The sequence below is a fragment of the Micropterus salmoides genome, unplaced genomic scaffold (genome assembly GCF_014851395.1).
Source record: "Micropterus salmoides isolate LMB-PRFRI ecotype aquatic unplaced genomic scaffold, ASM1485139v1 Ms_hic_scaffold_21, whole genome shotgun sequence".
In the NCBI taxonomy this organism is placed as follows: domain Eukaryota; kingdom Metazoa; phylum Chordata; class Actinopteri; order Centrarchiformes; family Centrarchidae; genus Micropterus; species Micropterus salmoides.
In genome coordinates this window covers 15,103,204-15,122,428 of record NW_024041262.1, presented here as the reverse complement: position 1 = coordinate 15,122,428, position 19,225 = coordinate 15,103,204, and the positions used below count along the sequence as shown (strand labels likewise).

At 40.4% G+C, this 19,225-nt stretch overlaps 1 protein-coding gene across 1 annotated transcript in view; it reads left to right on the top strand.

Moving 5' to 3' along the window:
* LOC119916411 (dynamin binding protein) overlaps positions 1 to 16,135 on the top strand; it is a gene marked incomplete at its 5' end in the record, with an annotated part of 29,981 nt that extends 13,846 nt beyond the window's left edge. The window contains 13 exon segments of the mRNA XM_038736409.1: positions 7,726 to 7,940; positions 8,657 to 8,756; positions 9,171 to 9,318; positions 10,627 to 10,644; positions 11,632 to 11,831; positions 11,940 to 12,070; positions 12,186 to 12,290; positions 12,552 to 12,680; positions 12,772 to 13,107; positions 13,199 to 13,387; positions 13,494 to 13,692; positions 13,814 to 14,481; positions 15,014 to 16,135. Of these exon segments, the coding sequence (XP_038592337.1) occupies positions 7,726 to 7,940; positions 8,657 to 8,756; positions 9,171 to 9,318; positions 10,627 to 10,644; positions 11,632 to 11,831; positions 11,940 to 12,070; positions 12,186 to 12,290; positions 12,552 to 12,680; positions 12,772 to 13,107; positions 13,199 to 13,387; positions 13,494 to 13,692; positions 13,814 to 14,481; positions 15,014 to 15,199 (2,624 nt within the window).
* Between the last annotated feature and the right edge of the window lie 3,090 nt (positions 16,136 to 19,225).

Here is a 19,225-nt window from a genome sequence, read left to right as displayed (position 1 = left end):
ACACTAAACACAGGATTAGGTCTGGAGAAAATCACATTCTGAATGCTACATGTATCAGCACACGACCTGCTTTTAAAATGACTTGTGTAATTTGAAGGGAGGGGTCATAATTACCAGGAACTCCCAGCAGTATTACATACAAGGTTGCTGTGCAATTCTGCCAGGAGCAGGAATGTGACCTTTTGACATATGACCCCTAAAAGAGATAAACAAGATGGCATGTCACTGAATAAACTCCCCTTTCTCCATTTTTAAGTGACATTCTACCTGGTGTGACAGTTGTTGGTACAAAAATGGACAAAAGGCTGGGGGTGTAGCCAAACAAAAGCCCCCATGCTTACTCAAATGGATGATTCAATAAGAAAATTTAAGATTGTGTTTTTTTTCTACAAAGCAATGTATTTGGAGTTAACACAAAAGTGAACGTGTGAAAGGGAAACAGTTTGAAGCCCTTTAAGTGTCTTTTTAATGCTTACATTCCCTGTGCTCTCATAACTTCTGCCAGTTACCAGCGTCATGGATTTTGTTTTTTTAAAACATCCAGTATGAATTGCTAGTCCTGGCTTGCATGTTATTAGGTAAATACTGTTGCTAGTATAGCTTGTGTGAACTTATTCTCCAGTACACTTCATGTCTGAACACACACTCACACAGACTTGCCCGTGTGATTACTTCAGCAAAGCCCCACCCTGCTCTCCAAAACTTGGCATGATATGAAGTAGGGCCCCCGCTATTTGTGTTGCCATGGCGACTGTGCGTTCTGCTGTGAACTCTGGAGCAGAAAAACACACAGCATTGATTGTGTCTGACCTTAAAGCGCTTTGTTCGGGGCAAACTTTTGACTTTGCACAGCTATTAGTGTAGCACGCTGACTACACACTGTGAAGAGTATATGAGGAGTGTTACGTTAAAAACTGGATTTGCTACAAAGTAATTTCTAAAGAGAAAAAAAATAAAGATTATTCTTGAGATTACTTGTATGGTAGATTATATAAAAGAGTTAAAATATATAACTGCAAACTAACTTGGGAGGGTTGAGAGGAATATGTTGAATCTAGGCATCATAATTTTGATAGGATTCAGCCTGAGGGAGAGTCAGGTGTCAGTAGACTGTGAAACGCAAAACGGAGTCTTCACAGAACTGGAATATATTTCGCTGGACCTGTCCTACTCAGCATGACCCCTAAGAAATGTTACAGTAGCCAAAGTTCAGGTTCAGGTTACTTCATTTGTACCTGTAGGTACATTTGTCTTTGTTCATGCAACTTTACAACTCGGAAAAGAAAAGTGCAGCATTAAAAAGGGAGACAAGGCACGAGCAGATCAACAAGGGGTGATTCTGGGTCATTCAGGATATGTTGTTATCCACAGAAAAGAATTTTGTCATGCCAGATCTAGCAATGCAACTGTAAAATAGGCTGAGATGTAGCATGAGTACATCAGGTCACAACTGTGAAATTGTCCCACTCCCATACTACATACTAATCCTAAGCAGGTTTGGTGTATGTAGTCATGTCTTTACACCCACCAATGTGAGGGTAAATGGGGGAGGAAAACAGCAGAAAAACATGTTAAATGTTGTGGGTAGTTGTAAAACAGCTGTAAAATATATTTTAAACAAAGAAAAGCAACACAAGAGACATTTAGTTGTCTCTTTGTGACGATTCATTTGCAGTAGTCTTTCAAAGTTACAGTTTGATTCACATCCAACATCACACGTATTATATCAATTCCTGTTTGTATAAAATGGGTTCAGCCGGTATCTTGCTGCTAACACAGTATACTGTGACGGTTGTGGTATGGATTTGGGACATAGCATGTTGAAGCAGGACATCTGTTCATGCAGCACAAAGTCCAGCTCCAGGTTTTATTGTCTGCCAGAGGGGTGTCTTCCCTGGTGTGTGTGCGTGTTTGTGTTTAATGATGGTGGGTTCCCATCCATTCTCATGGTAATTGGATTTCTGGAATGGGAATTTTTGCAGCGGGACGCGCAGTCCTCTACAAGGCTCAGGAGCTGGACTTCAGATTGACAATGGACTATCGTAGAATGGGTGGTGTTGTTTGAACCATTATATGTGTATGTGGTGGGGGTGTGGGCTTTTTGAAGTGGTTTGAAGAAAGTTGCGAGCAGCAGGTGGGTGAAACCTCATCATCTTCTCTCTCGCTCTCTTTTTGTCCGTGTGAAAATCTATTGCTATGGAAAGAACGCACCAGTGAATGGTGTCAATGTCACCAGTGTGTTTATTGAGTTTTTTGAGTATATGGTAGAAAGGCATTAATAAGGGACTGTAAAATTAAATCTGTAATCATTAAGATGCCATTCATTGATCAGTTTTTCGCCTTTCCAAAACTTAAACCAATCCCAGATGGACATTGTAGCACCAAATCCGTTTTTCTGTGATACCAAATTAAAATCTTAACGAATATTATGAGCATCATTGCACGCATTAAAGTAAAGTGGTAAATGTCCAAGGGCGTCTTACTCTTTGGGTTAGGTCCAACTTGCATAACAAACTAAGCAAAAGAAAGCTGAAAAACATACATTAATGGTTTTCATACAAATGAGACAATACATATGAACCATAAATAAAGTCACCATCTCCGTAATCTTTGGGCCTTTCAGCCATGTGTTCTGACTAAGCTGTTATTTGTTTGTGGCACCTTATTTCCTCTAACTTGTTTTTTTTTGTTAAATCCTTAATGACCTATGCTAATGCATCCAGGTGTGACTGTGACTGTAGTCATACTGAGAAGGTAGAGGGTGCAGTATAGTGAGAGATGTTGTCTGGCGCACGTCATTTAATAGTGCTATTAAGGACACTCCCTGTTGTGACTGTCCCAGTAATCCAGTCTGCTGTGTATTTGTAACTACAATGATTCATAAGGTGTCGGAATGAAATCGAGAAGTGGTTCCAAATAGAAACCATTTACAAATTGTCTGATTCCTGTGAAGCATTGAGGCTCCTGTTCCAAGAAGCAGGTTATAGTGAGTAAATCTCCAAAGCTTCCCAAATCTGGAACATGTTCAGATGTAAAAAGAGCTGCTCCAGGTTTTACTGGACTCTGTGAACCTGCTTTTTGGAAACAGGCTCTGCTCTACTCTGCTCTGCTCTGATCTACTATACTTGTATACGATACTGATTCCACCTGTTGATGTCTGCATTACACACAGTGACTTAAAGCTGGGACACAAAATCTCTGAGTTTGTGTTCAAATGAGTTTTAAATAGGGGAATCTTTATTTACATTTTTGTTATTTGCATTTGTGTGAAATTTCCTGTATATATGCAGTAGCTCAGTTTTTGCTCCATAAAAGGCAGTAAAACCAACATAATTCTATAGAACTTTACTCTAAACTTTTTTATCAGAAAAGGATTAATAAAGAATCAGATGACAATCCATTAATCAAATTAATAAAATGCTTTTTCATTTGGATAGGGAGATATTTAGTGAAGGGAGAGAATCAAAGGGCCACAGTGTCTCTGCCTTCATTAGCCCATATAACCCATAAGCCTGTATACTCCAAGAGATTACATAGGCAGCCTCTTTGTTTTATTTTCCAAACCCTCTAATATGTGGAACCAGGTCACCATTGGAATGCAAGTCATTTACTAACACTCATGCTGCCGAGTTTCTGTACAGACACCCCGAGCCCCCTGCAGAACCATCACCCCTGTTTTCCCTAGATGTTCGCTCCCCATAAAGAGTTGATCATTCGATAACCAGTTGCATTCGTGTCACACCAATTCTACAGTGTGTGTGTGTGTGTGTTTAAATATACTGTTTACACCCAAGACTTACTGTATGCAGCACATAATGACCAAACCTGTCAAATGTTTTCATGGCATGGCAAGATCATGAGAACAGTACTGTGATTTCTGTCCAGAAAATGCAACACACACCTTTTTTGATTTAGTGTAGTATAAGCTATAGAGGTGTTTTGTTTTTGTCACATAGCAGTTGTTCCTCTCAGAAACAGGTCTGTCTGTGTTCTGTCGGTCGTATATGTTGATCAACAGGTGTTTGCAGACAGACCACAGCTTTACTGTAATGAAAGAACAGCAGATTTAAAATCGAATCACACCTGAAAAACATTCCCAACAAGGGGGAACAATTTGTGGTATCGTTTTATTGTGATTAATACTTCATGAAACACTATATTTTGAACACTTGATGCCATATTAAGGTTTTCAGCAGCATGTTTTTGTGTCTACTAAGTGATTAGCTTCTCTGATTGCTGGCATCCGGTCACAGTTGTGTGATTCAGTAGACACTAAGTGATAGTTATGTGGGTGTTACCTGTTGCTGCAGACTGAGTGACAAAGGCAGATCCTGTTCCACATGCCGAGATTCTTATGTTACAGCTAACGTCATGGGCACCTGTGAGTGTGTGTTAGGCAAGGCACTTAATGTGTTTCCTTCATATTCAATCAAACGTAGAATATTTTGGAATAAATTCTCGATCACTAACAACTGAATGGCAGTGTTGCTGTACATTGTATTTGAAATGAATGAATTGTACTTTTAAGCATTTCAAGCCTCGTGTGTGTGTGTGTGTGTGTGTGTGTGTGTGTGTGTGTGTGTGTGTGTGTGTGTGTGTGTGTGTGTGTGTGTGTGTGTGTGTGTGTGTGTGTGTGTGTGTGTGTGTGTGTGTGTGTGTGTGTGTGTGTGTACGTACAATTGTGCAAACAAGTGTAAAATGCCTGTAGCCTCTTTCTATGAAACTTCACAGGACAAAGAAAAGTGGAATTCCATAGAAGTGGGTCAAAATCTGGTCATGCGGTTTCACAGGTTGGTTATGATGGAAATGACCCCGTATTTAAGCATGTGAAGTGGAGCACATGATGTTGGTGTGTGTGAGTAGAGGATCAAACATGCAAACATGGGAATAGGCCAATTGTTTCCAATTAAATTCTTAATTTAAGTCTTTTGTGTTCTGTCTCTCTTTGCATTGTGTTGACTTTTAAAACCCATTAGTGAACCTAGTTTCTCATCAGTGGGGGAATGCTTGAGAGCTGGATGTTGGCAGAGCAGCATCGGCGGATGCTGCAGGGCGACACGGTGCAAGCGGTGAGAAAAGCTCCTTTAGTCGAGCTTTATCTGACTCACGTGAAGAGAGAGAGGGGAGGGGAGAGAGATGGGAATGAGGTCAGGGTGGGAGGGAGACAAAAGGCAGGTGTCCCAAGGATCAGACAATTCACAACATACACTGCTCAAAAAAAATAAAGGGAACACTAAAATAACACATCCTAGATCTGAATGAATGAAATAATCTCATTAAATACTCCTTTCTTTACATAGTTGAATGAGTAACACCCAAAATCAAAGTGGAAAACCACACTACAGGCCGATCCAACTTTGATGTAATGTCCTTAAAACAAGTCAAAATGAGGCTCAGTAGTGTGTGTGGCCTCCACATGCCTGTATGACCTCCCTGCAACGCCTTGGCATGCTCCTGATGAGGTGGCAGATGGTCTCCTGAGGGATCTCCTCCCAGACCTGGACTAAAGCATCCGCCAACTCCTGGACAGTCTGTGATGGATGGAGCAAACCTTCTTGCCACAGCTCGCATTGATGTGCCATCCTGGATGAGCTGCACTACCTGAGCCACTTGTATTGGTTGTAGACTCCGTCTCATGCTACCACTAGAGTGAAAACACCGCCAGCATTTCAAAAGTGACCAAAACATCAGCCAGGAAGCATAGGAACTGAGAAGTGGTCTGTGGTCACCACCTGCAGAACCACTCCTTTATTTGGGGGTGTCTTGCTAATTACCTATAATTTCCACCTGTTTATTCCATTTGCACAACAGCATGTGAAATTGATTGTCAATCAGCGTTGCTTCCTAAGTGGACAGTTTGATTTCACAGGAGTGTGATTGACTTGGAGTTACATTGTGTTGTTTAAGTGTTCTCTTTATTTTTTTGAGCAGTGTATAATGTATTTGAAATGGTTGACTCAAAATGTAAAAACTTTGCAGTCAAGTTTTGCAAGGCTCTATATTTGATCTTAGCTTAATACTCTCATGAGAAGTAGGTATTTGTCATGGTAAGTGGTCCCACTTAGGAAATAAGTTTTCAAATGGACGTAACTGTGATTTAAGCAAAACTGTGATTCTGCAGCAGTCTGCCTGTGTGCGTGTAGCATACAAGTATTTGCAAGTGCGAGGGTAAGCAGAGTTAACGTCATTAGCCTCCGACAGCATCTGCTCGAGTAGCAAGGGTGACATCACCCTCATCCGTCAACACAACGCAGCACTTTCTGCATCAGATCTTTAATCAGTGTTCCTCGAAATATCTGGCTGATCCACTCTGAATATGTGACTCTAATTTATAGTGCAAAGTAAATGCTGCTGCTTTTCCTCCACAACATCTCGCAGTCATGCTTAAAGGATAATAATATATAGTTTTGTTATTGCCAATAAATCCATGAAAAGACCAAAACCAACATTGTAGTAGTCCATGTCATCATACTTAGTAACCTCAGAGCAGTCCCTGTTGGTAAGGAGCCAGGTTTTTAAGAGCTGCATATCATATAAAGTAATTTTTTCACCCACAGTCTAATTGTGTGGCATTCTACATGCTGTGCTGTGTACTTTGTACTTTGAACCATTTTTATTGGTTGAGAAAGACTTTAATCTGTGTATGGTTTGTTCTTTGATTATTTCGTTTCAAAACTGAATTGAAAAAAACAAGTCTTTTTTGTATGTTGTTGTTTTAAAACCAAAACGGAGAAACAGATGAACAGAAAACAAAAAAACATATTTTTGTCAGTACATCCTTTTGGGAACTATTTTCTGCGTATTTGTGTGTATTTACAGCAGAAGGATGGTGTATGTGGGATTCGACTTCAAATAAACCATGGTACCCGTATTCATGGTAATGAAGGAACATCTCAGCACGTCCCACAGTGCAGCTTATTAATATGGTTTTAATAGTTTTTGGATGACAATGGAGGTCTATGGCACAAGGGAATAAGCTGTATCAGGCTTTGGATACACAAACAATGCTTGTTAGTGTGATTTAATTCATTGTCACTTTTCGTTTTATTAGAGTATTTAAAGAGACAAATAGCAGATATATTTTTGTATCCAGCCCAACTCTGTGTGTTAGATATTGGACTACATGTATCATCACTCTCCAGTACTGTTATCTCTCCTCCCTCGGCCCCCTCTAACTGCCTTGTCTTTTAATATCTGTCCGATCCCTGAGAGCCTGTCTGTAGTTACTGTCACAGGCCATTGTGCCACACACAAAGAGCCTGAGTCCACTCCAGTTTTGGGTCCATTCATAAAACGCAGTGGTGCATGATAGGGGCTCTCCCTCCAGTCCCAGGCTCCCCCAGAGAGTGATGGCAGAGACAGTGATCAAAAGCTAGTCAGACAAGACAGAGAGTAAATGGGCGGACTGGGTGGGTGGGCAGGCAGGAGTATATTTGGATACAATGAATGGAGACACATGGGCTGTGAACATTTTCTGTTTGTTCTTTCCCTTTTTGTCGTCTTCAGAATAACCCTGTTGTGTCACTTTTTTTTTTTTTTGCCAGAACAAGCTTTGTGTTTAACCCAGTTTCATGGCTATTAATGTGCAGAAATTGATAAATTTTTGAGATGAAATTAATTGATTTGTCTTAAATGCTGTTTAATCAAAAATATTACAATAAATTTGAAGATGTTTTCAATTCAATTCAGACGGATCTAAATCTATCTCCTTTGCTGGCTTTCCAGAGATGACACTCTTGTCGTCCCAACCCAAACCCCTGGACTCCATCCCGATCCCGGACTCCACCCCTGCCGCCGGCATGGGCACAGAGGATCCCACGCTGAGGATGATGGAGAAAAGGTCAAAGGTGATCGAGGAGCTGCTGCAGACGGAGAAGGACTACATCAAAGACCTGGAGATGTGTGTCGAGGAGATCATCATGCCTCTGCAGAAGAAACAGGTAACGGGATGTAAATATTGTGCTGCTGAACTCGACCATGTCCGGGTGTCGAGAGAAGCACTTGGCAAATACAAGACAAACTTAAAGACAGCTTAAATAAATAGAAGGAACAAAGTAAGTATGTTTATGTCATAGCTTGGAGGCTGGGATATGATGTTTACATGGAACTTACTGTAGAGAAACCTGGTTATTCATCTCTCTGTATACAGTATACTGAGTATACATTTCTGACTGCCTGGACTCTGCTGCATTTACCCCTTTGCCGGATTTATTTTCTTTATCAAATAGGTAATTCAGTGTAGGACCGTGAGAGCACGGTGAAACTTTCACTTTTAATTCAGCTAACATGGGTAGTCATTTTACTTTTTCTTCTACTGACCAACTACTACTGAACTATTACTTGAATGGAGGCGGCACCTGTGAACAAAGCAGAGAGTGATCAGAAACCTAGATAAAGTGTTTATCTACAATAGTATTCCAGTTTGTCTCTGAGTACTCCAGCTAGCATAATCAGTTTTTTAGAGATATGGGCTTCCCTTATTTTCCAAATCAAAGACATTGTGTTTTATGTGTTACATAAGCAAAACATTACCAAGACACTCCAAAAAAAGCACTCACAAACAGGATACTAATGTTTTTAGCTCCATGTGTATCAGTCAACAGCGCAGAGGAACGTTTATCACTGTTTTAACACTTTCTATCTGCATTTCCTAAAGGTGAAGAATGTGGACTTTGATGGGCTCTTTGGCAACATTGGCTCTGTGATCGACCTGTCAAAGCGCCTGTTTGATACACTGCAGGAAACAGACTCTATAGGTAATATGCCACTTTTTAAAAGATACATACAGTATATCTTATAAAATTTCTCCCACACTTTGCCCACAGTCCAATCAGGCGGCTTCTTTCTACATGCTACTTGTACATGTACTTTATTCATGTCTCAACCATAAACTGTCACCTGATCAAATTTTATTGGCTGAGTAAGATTTTGAAAACATTTTGGAAAAAAAGCCAGCGTTACAGGAAGTAAACCGAAGGATAATAATGTGAAGTAATGTTTGAGATATTGTGTTCAGTAGAAAAAATAACCACAGAGATCATTGTCACAGGTTAAGTTGTATTGCCCTCAAACAGTTGAGATTTCTCTCTGCACCAACTTTCCCGACTTTCACCTGTTTCCCTTTTTTAAATGAGCATGTGACCTTACCTTTCTGTACCCTCTGCTCTCAGGAAAGGTATTTCTGGACTTCAAAGCTGAGCTGGAGGAGGTGTACAAGATCTACTGCCAGAACCACGATGATGCCATCTCTCTGCTGGAGAGCTACGAGAAAGACGAAAGCATCCAGCGCCACGTGTTGGAGTGTCTGGAGAGACTGAGGTGGGTCACTGACAGGACAAAAAAAACGGTCTGAAAAAGGGTCACTGTACAATTTTTAGTTTTGACCTGTGTGTTTGACCTTTTGCACGCAAGTTACCACAAACGTGCATGTTTGTGTGTTTTTAAAAGCATGAAAACAAAGCAAGAGTGGCCACCTCAATCAAATTTACACTTTAAAAGTAAAACATTAACTATAAAATGCTTTATTCATGTATTGTGTGTGTAGGAAGTGAAAAAGTAACTGTACTGATACAGCGTGTGTATTTTAAGTGGGTCTTTCAGTAGGATAATTTTAAAATGGAGTCATACCGTCATCAAGTAAATGTTTTGTCATGTTATGGAGTTCAAGACTACAGTAAAGTTTCCTATTAGCTGATATTCACATGGAATTAATTTATGACTGGGTTTCTCTTGCAGACTTTGAACTGTGATGCGTGGGCAAGTGATGATAGAGAAGCGCAGTCGCAGTAAATTTTTAAACAGAAGAAATACCTTTTCAGTCTGAGACATGTTTTCACTTAACAGAAAACTAAAGGCAGATTTTAAGCCACCTTTATCTCTCTCTTGCCGTGTGCACGCTCCATCTCATAGTGTTCTTGTAGCACTCAGTAATGTGGAGCATTCAAATAATGCACCCAATCTGGTTTTACCTGTCTAGTTTCACCATCAGTGACTCAGATACCTGCAGTGACTCTGTTGTTTCTGTATAATAAAGTCATCAATCTGTGTTTGAAGGTAAACACAGGTTTTGTAAGACCGAGAGCCTTAGAAGGGAAAAAAAGGGTGCTGCTTCCAAGAAGAAATGTTTAATGTACAGCTCAAACTATGCAAACTGCCAATACGTTATTGACTTGACGTTGTTTTCAGTTGCTTTTTTTCTGTTGACTTACAGTTTTTCAAGTCGTTTTATAAGTTACCCATAGCTAGCCTCATCAGGAAAACAACACTCTTAAGTGTGTGTGCGTGTCTGTTTCAATCTATTCATATTTAAAAAGGTCATGTGTTCTGCCACCTTCTAGAACCTGCCACGTTTTACTGCCGCACTGGGTCTCTGTCCAGCTTTATGAGAGAATTCACAAAACAAAACCATAACAACCGGGGGCGCATTTGGCTTGACTGTTGAATTGAGCTTCAAAGTTGAAGTGAAATGACTTTAGGATTTAGTCTACGCAAAGGCAAATACCTCCTTTTGAGTTCTGCAGAATTTAGAGTTGTGGGAAAATTGGACATGAAAGTCTGAAAGTATCAGAGGTTTATAAATCCTGTTTTTGTTATCTTTCTATCTCTTCCCAACCTTCCTTTCAACAGGGCCATATATCGCAAGTGGTAAGTCGTCATGATTTCCAGCATGAGAATCATGCCTTTTGGTCACTAACCCCCCCTGGAAATTACGTGTGCATGTTTGTGTGTGTGTTTACTCTGTGTGATGGCAAAAAAAGAATCCAAGTGTGTGCTGTGGAAAACTCTAAAAATTTTGCCACCTCATTGTCCTTCCCTGGACTGAGATGGACTTCATATTTTGGTGTTCGTGTTTGCATGTGCATGTGAATCCTGTACACTAATGTGAACAAAAAAATTCAACATGTTCTCCTTTTCTTCTCCTCCTCCTCTTCTGTGGATGGGCAGAGTAACACATTTGATGCCATCTTCTGGACAAAAACAGCAAATGCAATTTAGAATAACAGATGTAGTCAATATTGTATCTTTTCTCATTTTCATGAGAATGTTGTATCATGAAGATACAGAAGATATGTTTTTGATTCATCGCTTCTTACTTGCTGGTCAGGTGAAACTCTGGTAACCAGATATCCACCATAAACACCATTAAACATGTGAAATTACATGTGTTTTCCTCCACAAATGTCAATAGCAAGTAATAATATTATAATAAATATTGGCAATTGGCTTCCATGCAGACGACATATCATATTTTGGCAGTTAACAACCACAATGTGCAATTTAAATTGTTGCAGCTTAATTCATTTGTCCTCTAGATTGCATTACAACTAAGCAAATCATTTTTTTTTATTGTGCCTTTCCTGTTCTTTAATGTCTCCCAAAAACTGTATTGGTCATCATCAGAATATGTATGTATATGTGATGATGGATACATATCATTGGATCATACAATCCACATGATACAGAGACATGTGTTACATGAACATGGGAATAAACTTTTCTCATCATCGTAATTCGATAGCTGTGACTGTAATAGTGGGTGGACTGCTGACTGTGTGATTCTCTCACACTTCACATTCTCTCGTTTTTCCTTTTTGACCAAACCCTGTCTGCTGTCTGTGTCACTTTTTTCAGGGGGAAGACAAATTACATCAACCTCGGCTCTTTCTTAATCAAGCCGGTGCAGCGGGTCATGCGTTACCCACTGCTGCTGATGGAGCTGCTGGGGGCCACGCCGGAGAGCCACCACGACAGGCCCCAGCTGACCCAGGCTCTGCAGGCCGTCAAAGAGATCAACGGAAACATCAACGAATACAAGCGCAGGAAGGACCTTGGTAAAAGAACCTTTAAAGCCTGGTTGATTTTAGTCTTCTTTTGCTACTTTTGTCCAGTACACAGTCTGAACCGTTCTCTCTCTCTCTCTCGCTCTTTGCTGTTCACAGTGGTGAAGTACAGGAAAGGTGACGAGGAGACGTTCATTGACAAGATCTCTAAGCTGAGCATGCACTCCATTATCAAAAAATCCAACCGAGTCAGCAGCCACCTCAAGCACCTCACAGGAATCTCACCCCAGGTACAACACTGCTCCTAGCTCAGTTCTTAACCTAAGTGGAAGACTGCCTGAATGTTGTGAATAAAGACGTGTTTGCCGTTTCTGATTTCTCTTTCTCTCCTGTCATTTTTCTCAGATTAAAGACGAAGCATTTGATGAGGCTGAGAAGAGGTTCAGGCTACAGGAGAGACTCATCAAGTCTTTTGTCAGGGACATTTCCTTGTACCTGCAACACATAAGGGTAGGAACATTTGCCACAATAACATGATAAACTCCAATGACTCAGTGCCTTTGCGGTTTTCACCACATGAGAACCTGAAATTAAACATGCTTTCTTCGCCTGATTCATGCCATTTTTAATTGCAAATTAAGTGTTTCCAAAATTGTGATGTGTGTAAGTAATTAAGTTCTTAATCATATACTTATGACAGTATGTTTCATGGGCCATATTTTCATTGTCTGTAATAAAAATATACATTTAATAATTCTTAAATCTCTTCAGGAGTCGGCGTCTGTGAATGTCTTGGCAGCCATCAGTTTCTCTGACATCTACACAGAGCGCAGCATCCTCGACCCCGCTCGCTTCCAGAGAGCTCACCGCTGCATCAGTGACAAACAGTTCACCCAATTTGTAAGTCCTCTTCCTCTCTTGACCCTTACTCAGTTGATGTAAAAGTGCATTGGGAAAGATCTTTGACCCCGCTCCCTCATTCCCCGAGCAGAAGGAGCGCACGGAGGCCTTAGTCGTCAACCCTCTCACGCAGCTCCTCCTCATGTTTGCCGGGCCGCACAAACTCATCCAAAAGCGCTTTGACAAGCTGCTGGACTACGACAACTGCAAGGAGCGCGCCGACCGCCTGAAGGACCGCCGTGTCCAGGATGAGCTTCAGGCAGCACGCAACAACTATGAGGCGCTCAACGCCCAACTTCTGGACGAACTCCCCAAGTTCCACGGTGCGGCGGAGGAGCTGTTTACTGGCTGTGTGAGGGCTTTCTCTCAGGCTCAGAAAGACTTCATGAAGACGACGCTGGGAGAGCTGAAGCCCCTCCTACACGTTGTGAGTGTGTCTTTGTTTATGAGGGTGTTTTTCATAAATATTTATGGACAGTATACCTATTTTTTGCTTTTTCTTTACCTTTTATCTCCAGTTTTCTAACAAAGCTGGAACAGAGAGCAACCTGATTGCACAGTTCCAAGAAGAGTATGAGCGAGTTCTCCAACTTCTGCAGGGCTTTAGCTTCTGCCCGGAGAACCTGCCTCCAGTCACGTCCGCAAAAAAGCCCTTCGAGAAGAAGACTCTGGAGAAGCAGGCCCCTAAAAAGCAACTGCAGGCACCTGTGAGTTGAACTCTCATCTCATTTGTGCCATAGCATATTTTAATAAATGATGCACGAGGAGTTTCACCGCTGTAAGGTGATCTAACCATGAACCTTTTCCTTTTAGCCCAACTGCAACATGCAGACAGATGAGCACCGTGCAGGACTTCTGGTACTCTATGGTCCTGAGAAACTTTTCCAGGCAGAAAGAAACTTCAACGCAGCCCAGGATCTGGACGTTTCTATACAAGAGGGAGACCTTGTGGGTGTAATCAAGCAGCAGGACCCCATGGGTAGCAACAACCGCTGGCTAATTGATAATGGAGGTAAGTAATTTGGACTCCAAGACCTGTTTAACAGATCAGATACATATTTTGATCTCTTAGGAAAAATGGTGGAGCAATAATATATATTTCCATGTCTTCTCTTGCTTGTCTTAATTTGCAGTCGCCAAGGGTTTTGTGTACAGCTCCTTTCTCAAACCCTACAACCCACGCAGGAGCCAGTCAGACGTGTCCATCGAGAGCCAATCGTCCAATGAATCAGGCTACGGCGGCTCCTCCCCTGTTTTCTCCCGCCAAAACAGCAGCAGCACACTGACTTTTAACCAGGAAACGGCCACCGTCACTTTTTCCACTTCGCAGCCCCACAGTCATTCATCGCCACAACCGTCTCTGGACTCTGCCTCATCTCATAGGAGTCACCACAGAGATGCAGCCAACCCTGACTCTGCCTGTCAGAGCAACTCCATGAGCACCTCGCCCCGAAATCCCTCGAACCGCAGGGAATTCTCAGACCAAACACAACGAAATCCTCCCAGTCACAGAGACAAGGAGCCTTCTTACCGGCACAGAGACACGTATGATAAAAGTTATGCAAGTCACAGAAGCCAGAGGGAGATGTCAGACCTCTCGGAGACAGACTCTTATTCTTCACTCAGAGACAATCGCTCACAACGATATGGACACTCAGACAAAACCTACAGTTCATACCAGTGGAGAAATGGAGATAATTCTGGCCAGAAGAGGACTGCTTACTCCAGAGATGATTACATCGAGCCGGAGCCAGAACCAGAACCAGAACCAGAACACAACAGTGAATTAGATGGTCATCAGGTGAGATTTTGTTTGACTGTTTTTGTGTTTGTGTGTATAATCAGACATTACCAAACCAAAACAAGGGCAGACAATTTATTAAGTGATAAAGTAACAATTGTGTTGAACTTTAGTTTAACATTAAACACTTTTAAATTATTCTGATGGCATGAGTTGTTGTTTGTAGAAAAATGAAACAGTCCTGGGGAAATTTGGTGCATTGCTGTTTGCCACAGTGCTAGTGACACTACCACCAGGTGGTGCATTTAGCAGTTAAAGAGCCAGACATTTCCATCAGCTGGTGGAGACCAAAAGCAGAGCTAAAAGAAGAGTGAATGTTGGACATAAATGTGTTAGGTGTCCAGAAACAGGATTCCAATTAAGTGCTAATGTTATTCTGTGTCTGCTACCTGTGACAACTTTATAAGGTGATTTTATGTCTGTGTTAATTAATTCATGTTAATTAATATGAATTATTTTTAATGTTGTTTTTATATATTGAATATCGCAATATAATAATGGATTCTTTATTTTTTTATTTATTTGTTTTTAGATTTATTACGCGCTCTACTCCTTCGATGCCCGTTGTGCCAATGAACTGAGCATCTCAGCCAATGAGCGGCTGCGGATTCTGGAGTTCCAGGACATGAACGGCAACAGAGACTGGTGGCTGGGAGAGGCAGGAGGCCGGCGAGGCTACGTACCTTCCAACTACATCCGCAAATCAGAATATACATGAACAGGTTCGATGATGTGGACGATACCTGAGACTGATCTTCCACCCTAAGTCGGCTCACTCCGCAGAGTAGACGGAACAAGACAGGCATCTGGACACGCCGTGACTTATTTTTGAACTGTTGTCATGAAGTTTGATAGTGAGATGGACTGACTATTGCTGCGGACTCTGCTAAAAGTTAGCATTATATGCCTATATTTATAGATTTTTTATATTATTTTTACTTACTGGAAATTGCACCCTACCCTCTCTTGTTTCTAGTGAAAAACCTGTGAATTGCTCCAGAATTTTGCCATATTCTCTAGGACTGAAGACAATGAATTTAAGAGAACACATTGGGAGATTTCAATGGAAATGTGAATGTTTTGGGTTCAGACTGGTTCTTCTAAACAAACATCAAGTGGTATGCAGACAGACTGACCTAAGCACTGTGGTAATTGTTAATTACTTTTTTTTCTGCATGTGGTTTATCACATCACTAGAATGATGCATGAATATAGATGCATTTACACCATACTTTTCCAACAATAAAGGTTTGAGGCACTTATAATGATAATCCTCTGGTTGCAAGTTTTGAAGTGTCTGTGGAGCTGTCAACAAGAATCTGAAGTGTTGTATGAAAGAAATATGGACAATAGGAAGTATTATCAAGGGCAATTGGGACAGCTGAATGGCATATAATATGTGGTTTACAAGCACTCCCCTTGTCAGTAACCTGAATACATTTGTGAACTGGGTTGACACTGTGCGAATAGGTGACGACCCATTTTACCTGTAAGAGGAGGTTAACAAAAAGGGAGAGAGATTGGGGTCTGATCTTAACTCTGATTTCTCCACATACTGGCCATGTACATTATATATAGTGCTGTATATTAAAATATGCTATTGCTCCCACAGTAAAAAGTTTGAATAAAAAACAGCTCAGCTGACAAATCACAACAGTGCCTGGAAGATATTTTTGTTTGTTTTTTCTCCGTTGTAGAAGATCAGTGTTAGTACTGTGTCATAGTGTTACATATTATAGATTTTCGTGGTTATTTATGACAGGCTGCACAATGGTGTGATCTGTTGTCAGGATATGTCAGAAATTCTCATCGGTGCTTGAACACCACATAGACAAGACTTTGCAAATGAATCTACACTTTTAACAGTTTTAGCATACAACAACAATGATAAAAAGTTTCGGTGTTCAACTGTGATACATTGCAAATCTGCGCAAGATCATTTTAATGCATTGACATATGATAGAAAAAGAACAGCTCCCTGGAAGATGGAGACAACTACATACAATCTTAAAAACTAATGTAAAAATAGTAGTTAAATAGTTGATACAGTAATGTATGTGAATGCCAGAAAATATGTTTTATGAACTCTTCTACTGTATTTCATTTTCACTAAACTACTGTTTTTTTTTTCTTCAGAAAAATACATTTTATAAGATCAAGTCAGAGCTTCAGTTATAATATTCAGATGCTAATGCATTCAGAGATTTTGTTAAACGCATTATGATCCTTGGAGCATGATACTATCATAGAGTATAGCTTACATACAGTACTTGCTCCCTGCCCTCTTTTTCAGTTTTCAATTTAAAAGATGTGACTTTAGCGCCCCCTGGTGCTAGTAAGAAAAGGCTTTTAAAAATTAAAAATTACACACACTGTAGCTCTGATCCACAAAATTCGATTTGCAAGCATCATGTTACTAATTTGTTTAGCCAATCTTAATTGACTCATAAAAGTTCTATTACATTGAGACCTTTGCACTGGACATCTTCTATCCTACGTTCACAGCTTCTCCCTGCAGGCCAAATCCCCGCCAGAATGGAGGCTATTACATGTGAAGTTGGTAAATGTGTCCTGAATCAAAAACACACAATTATCTTGTGTAAATATTGCATATGTTAACTGTTGACATAACCATGTTTCTGTTTCTGTTCATAGTTGGATACAGTACACGTGAGGAACTCAAAAAAACTTTGTTCCTAATAAATAAATCTTTAAAAATGCTTTGCAGAAGAATTAGCCTAATAGGCTGTTAAAATACATCAATGAAATTAACTTTTGGGTGGCCAGGTTGTGAAATACAAAACAGGGCTCTGTCCATTGCTTCCCTGTCCCTCTGGAGCTCTCTCCCCAATCACCTCAGATATTTCACATCACTTACAAATTTCAAAACCGCATTCAAAACCCATTCGTTTTTATGCGGTTTTTCTTCACCTGTTTATAGTAATCTCTTATTGTTATCATGGATTTTCTTGGTATTGTCTTATTTCCTATGTTAAGTGCTTTTGATTACTTTTTAAAGAGCTGTGCAAATAAATTAAAAATATATGTTTATATGTAGTGGTATTGAGCTTTTAAATACTTTTTTTTATTAAAGTGTGTTTTAAAGGAACCTTGATGGAGACAATCAGCCCTGGTGCCACATCTGTGGAAGCATCCTCCTCTAGTCCTGCTGGGTACCCACTGCTGCACACTGCATGTAAGCTCTGGTACGTGTGTTGTTTTAGTACACAGAAGCAGTTTCAGCACAGTTTGATGTGGATTTGTACATGGACGCGCTCACCTAACCTTTATTTAACTCTCTTGGGGGACAGTTTGTCTGTCCAGTAAAATTGTAGTGGAAATTCAAGTGGGAGGAGTGTATGAGCCACTCCACCCACATCAAAGCCAGGCTCTGCCCAGTTCTCCCAGTGTGGGATATCCCAGCCTTTTCGCACTAGCAGGATTTTTGTGTGAAGCAAATCTTTCCCCGGTGCCTACCTCTGGCAGGTGTCCATGCAGACCACACCCAAAGGTTCACCTTAGAAGTTTCATCACTTTTGTGGTGGGATGCTCATCACATCCAACTGGGTCCTCACAATGGCCCACTGCATGTAGGGTTTGCATTTTGTTTGTATACAATTTCCCAGTTTATTCATTTTCTTCATTCTAATGTTGATTTCCAAGTGGCGTTGGCAGGAGTGAACATAAACAAACAGGAAGAGTTGGACCAGAGCATCCCAGTAATATAAGCAATTGTTCATGATAAGAACAGGGACACACCTGTTTCACTTAACAACTACATTGGATTGTCACATTTATTAAACAAACAAAACACATGTCATTTAACCTATATAGACCACAGACAATATTATAGTGATTTGGCAGCAGTCTAATTATTTCAGCTAGTGTGAAACATCTTTTCAAGCATCTATCACAAATTAGCTGATGTAATACAACACATGTACAGTGTGCACAATGCACAGTATATAGTAAAACTATATTACCAAACCTTCAATTAATTCTTATATTGGTTTTATTTAGTTTATTTCACCCAGAATGTCACATTATCCTTTCTGATAATGCATTAGGAATATAGTTTATGATATTATATTATAGAGATTTGGGTTATGGCCCTTACTGTGCCAAGGAAACTCGCTTTGTGAAGACAGTGTGTTTACCAGACCAGATGTTCCCAGCTGGAATGGGATGATCTGTGGATGGGAAGCCACTAAAAAACGTAATGAACTATTTATAAAAAGTCCTTTTAAATTATACAAACACATTGTTTTGAATAGATAATTGAGTACTGCATTTCCATAAATTTGTGGGACTAGTCAAAATTGATCCAGAAGATGTCCCAACGTTTAGTTCCAGCTTGGGTTAAGCTCCAAGAACATTGGATCCTATAGGATCCATTTCCCATAATGCAACTGGGTTCACAATGTTTTTTAACACATGTAATATGCATTAACCTTTTCCTAAGTGGCCCTTTACAGAAAATATTACAATCTTAACTTGCTCTTTCTTACTCTATAGGGCAACTCAGGTGTGTTAGTAAAATGGCACACACTATATCACCGGTGGGGTGGGGCGACGGCTGTGGTGTTAAAAACAAGCCTGTTGTCTATGCCACTGTCCACACATTCATCAGCTGGATCAAAAGCAAGATCAACTAACATTAGTCAACTGAATTACAGTAGTTCAGTAATTACTGTGGCGTTGAAACATGTTTTTCAAATTTTGGGATGAAAAACAGACAGCTTAG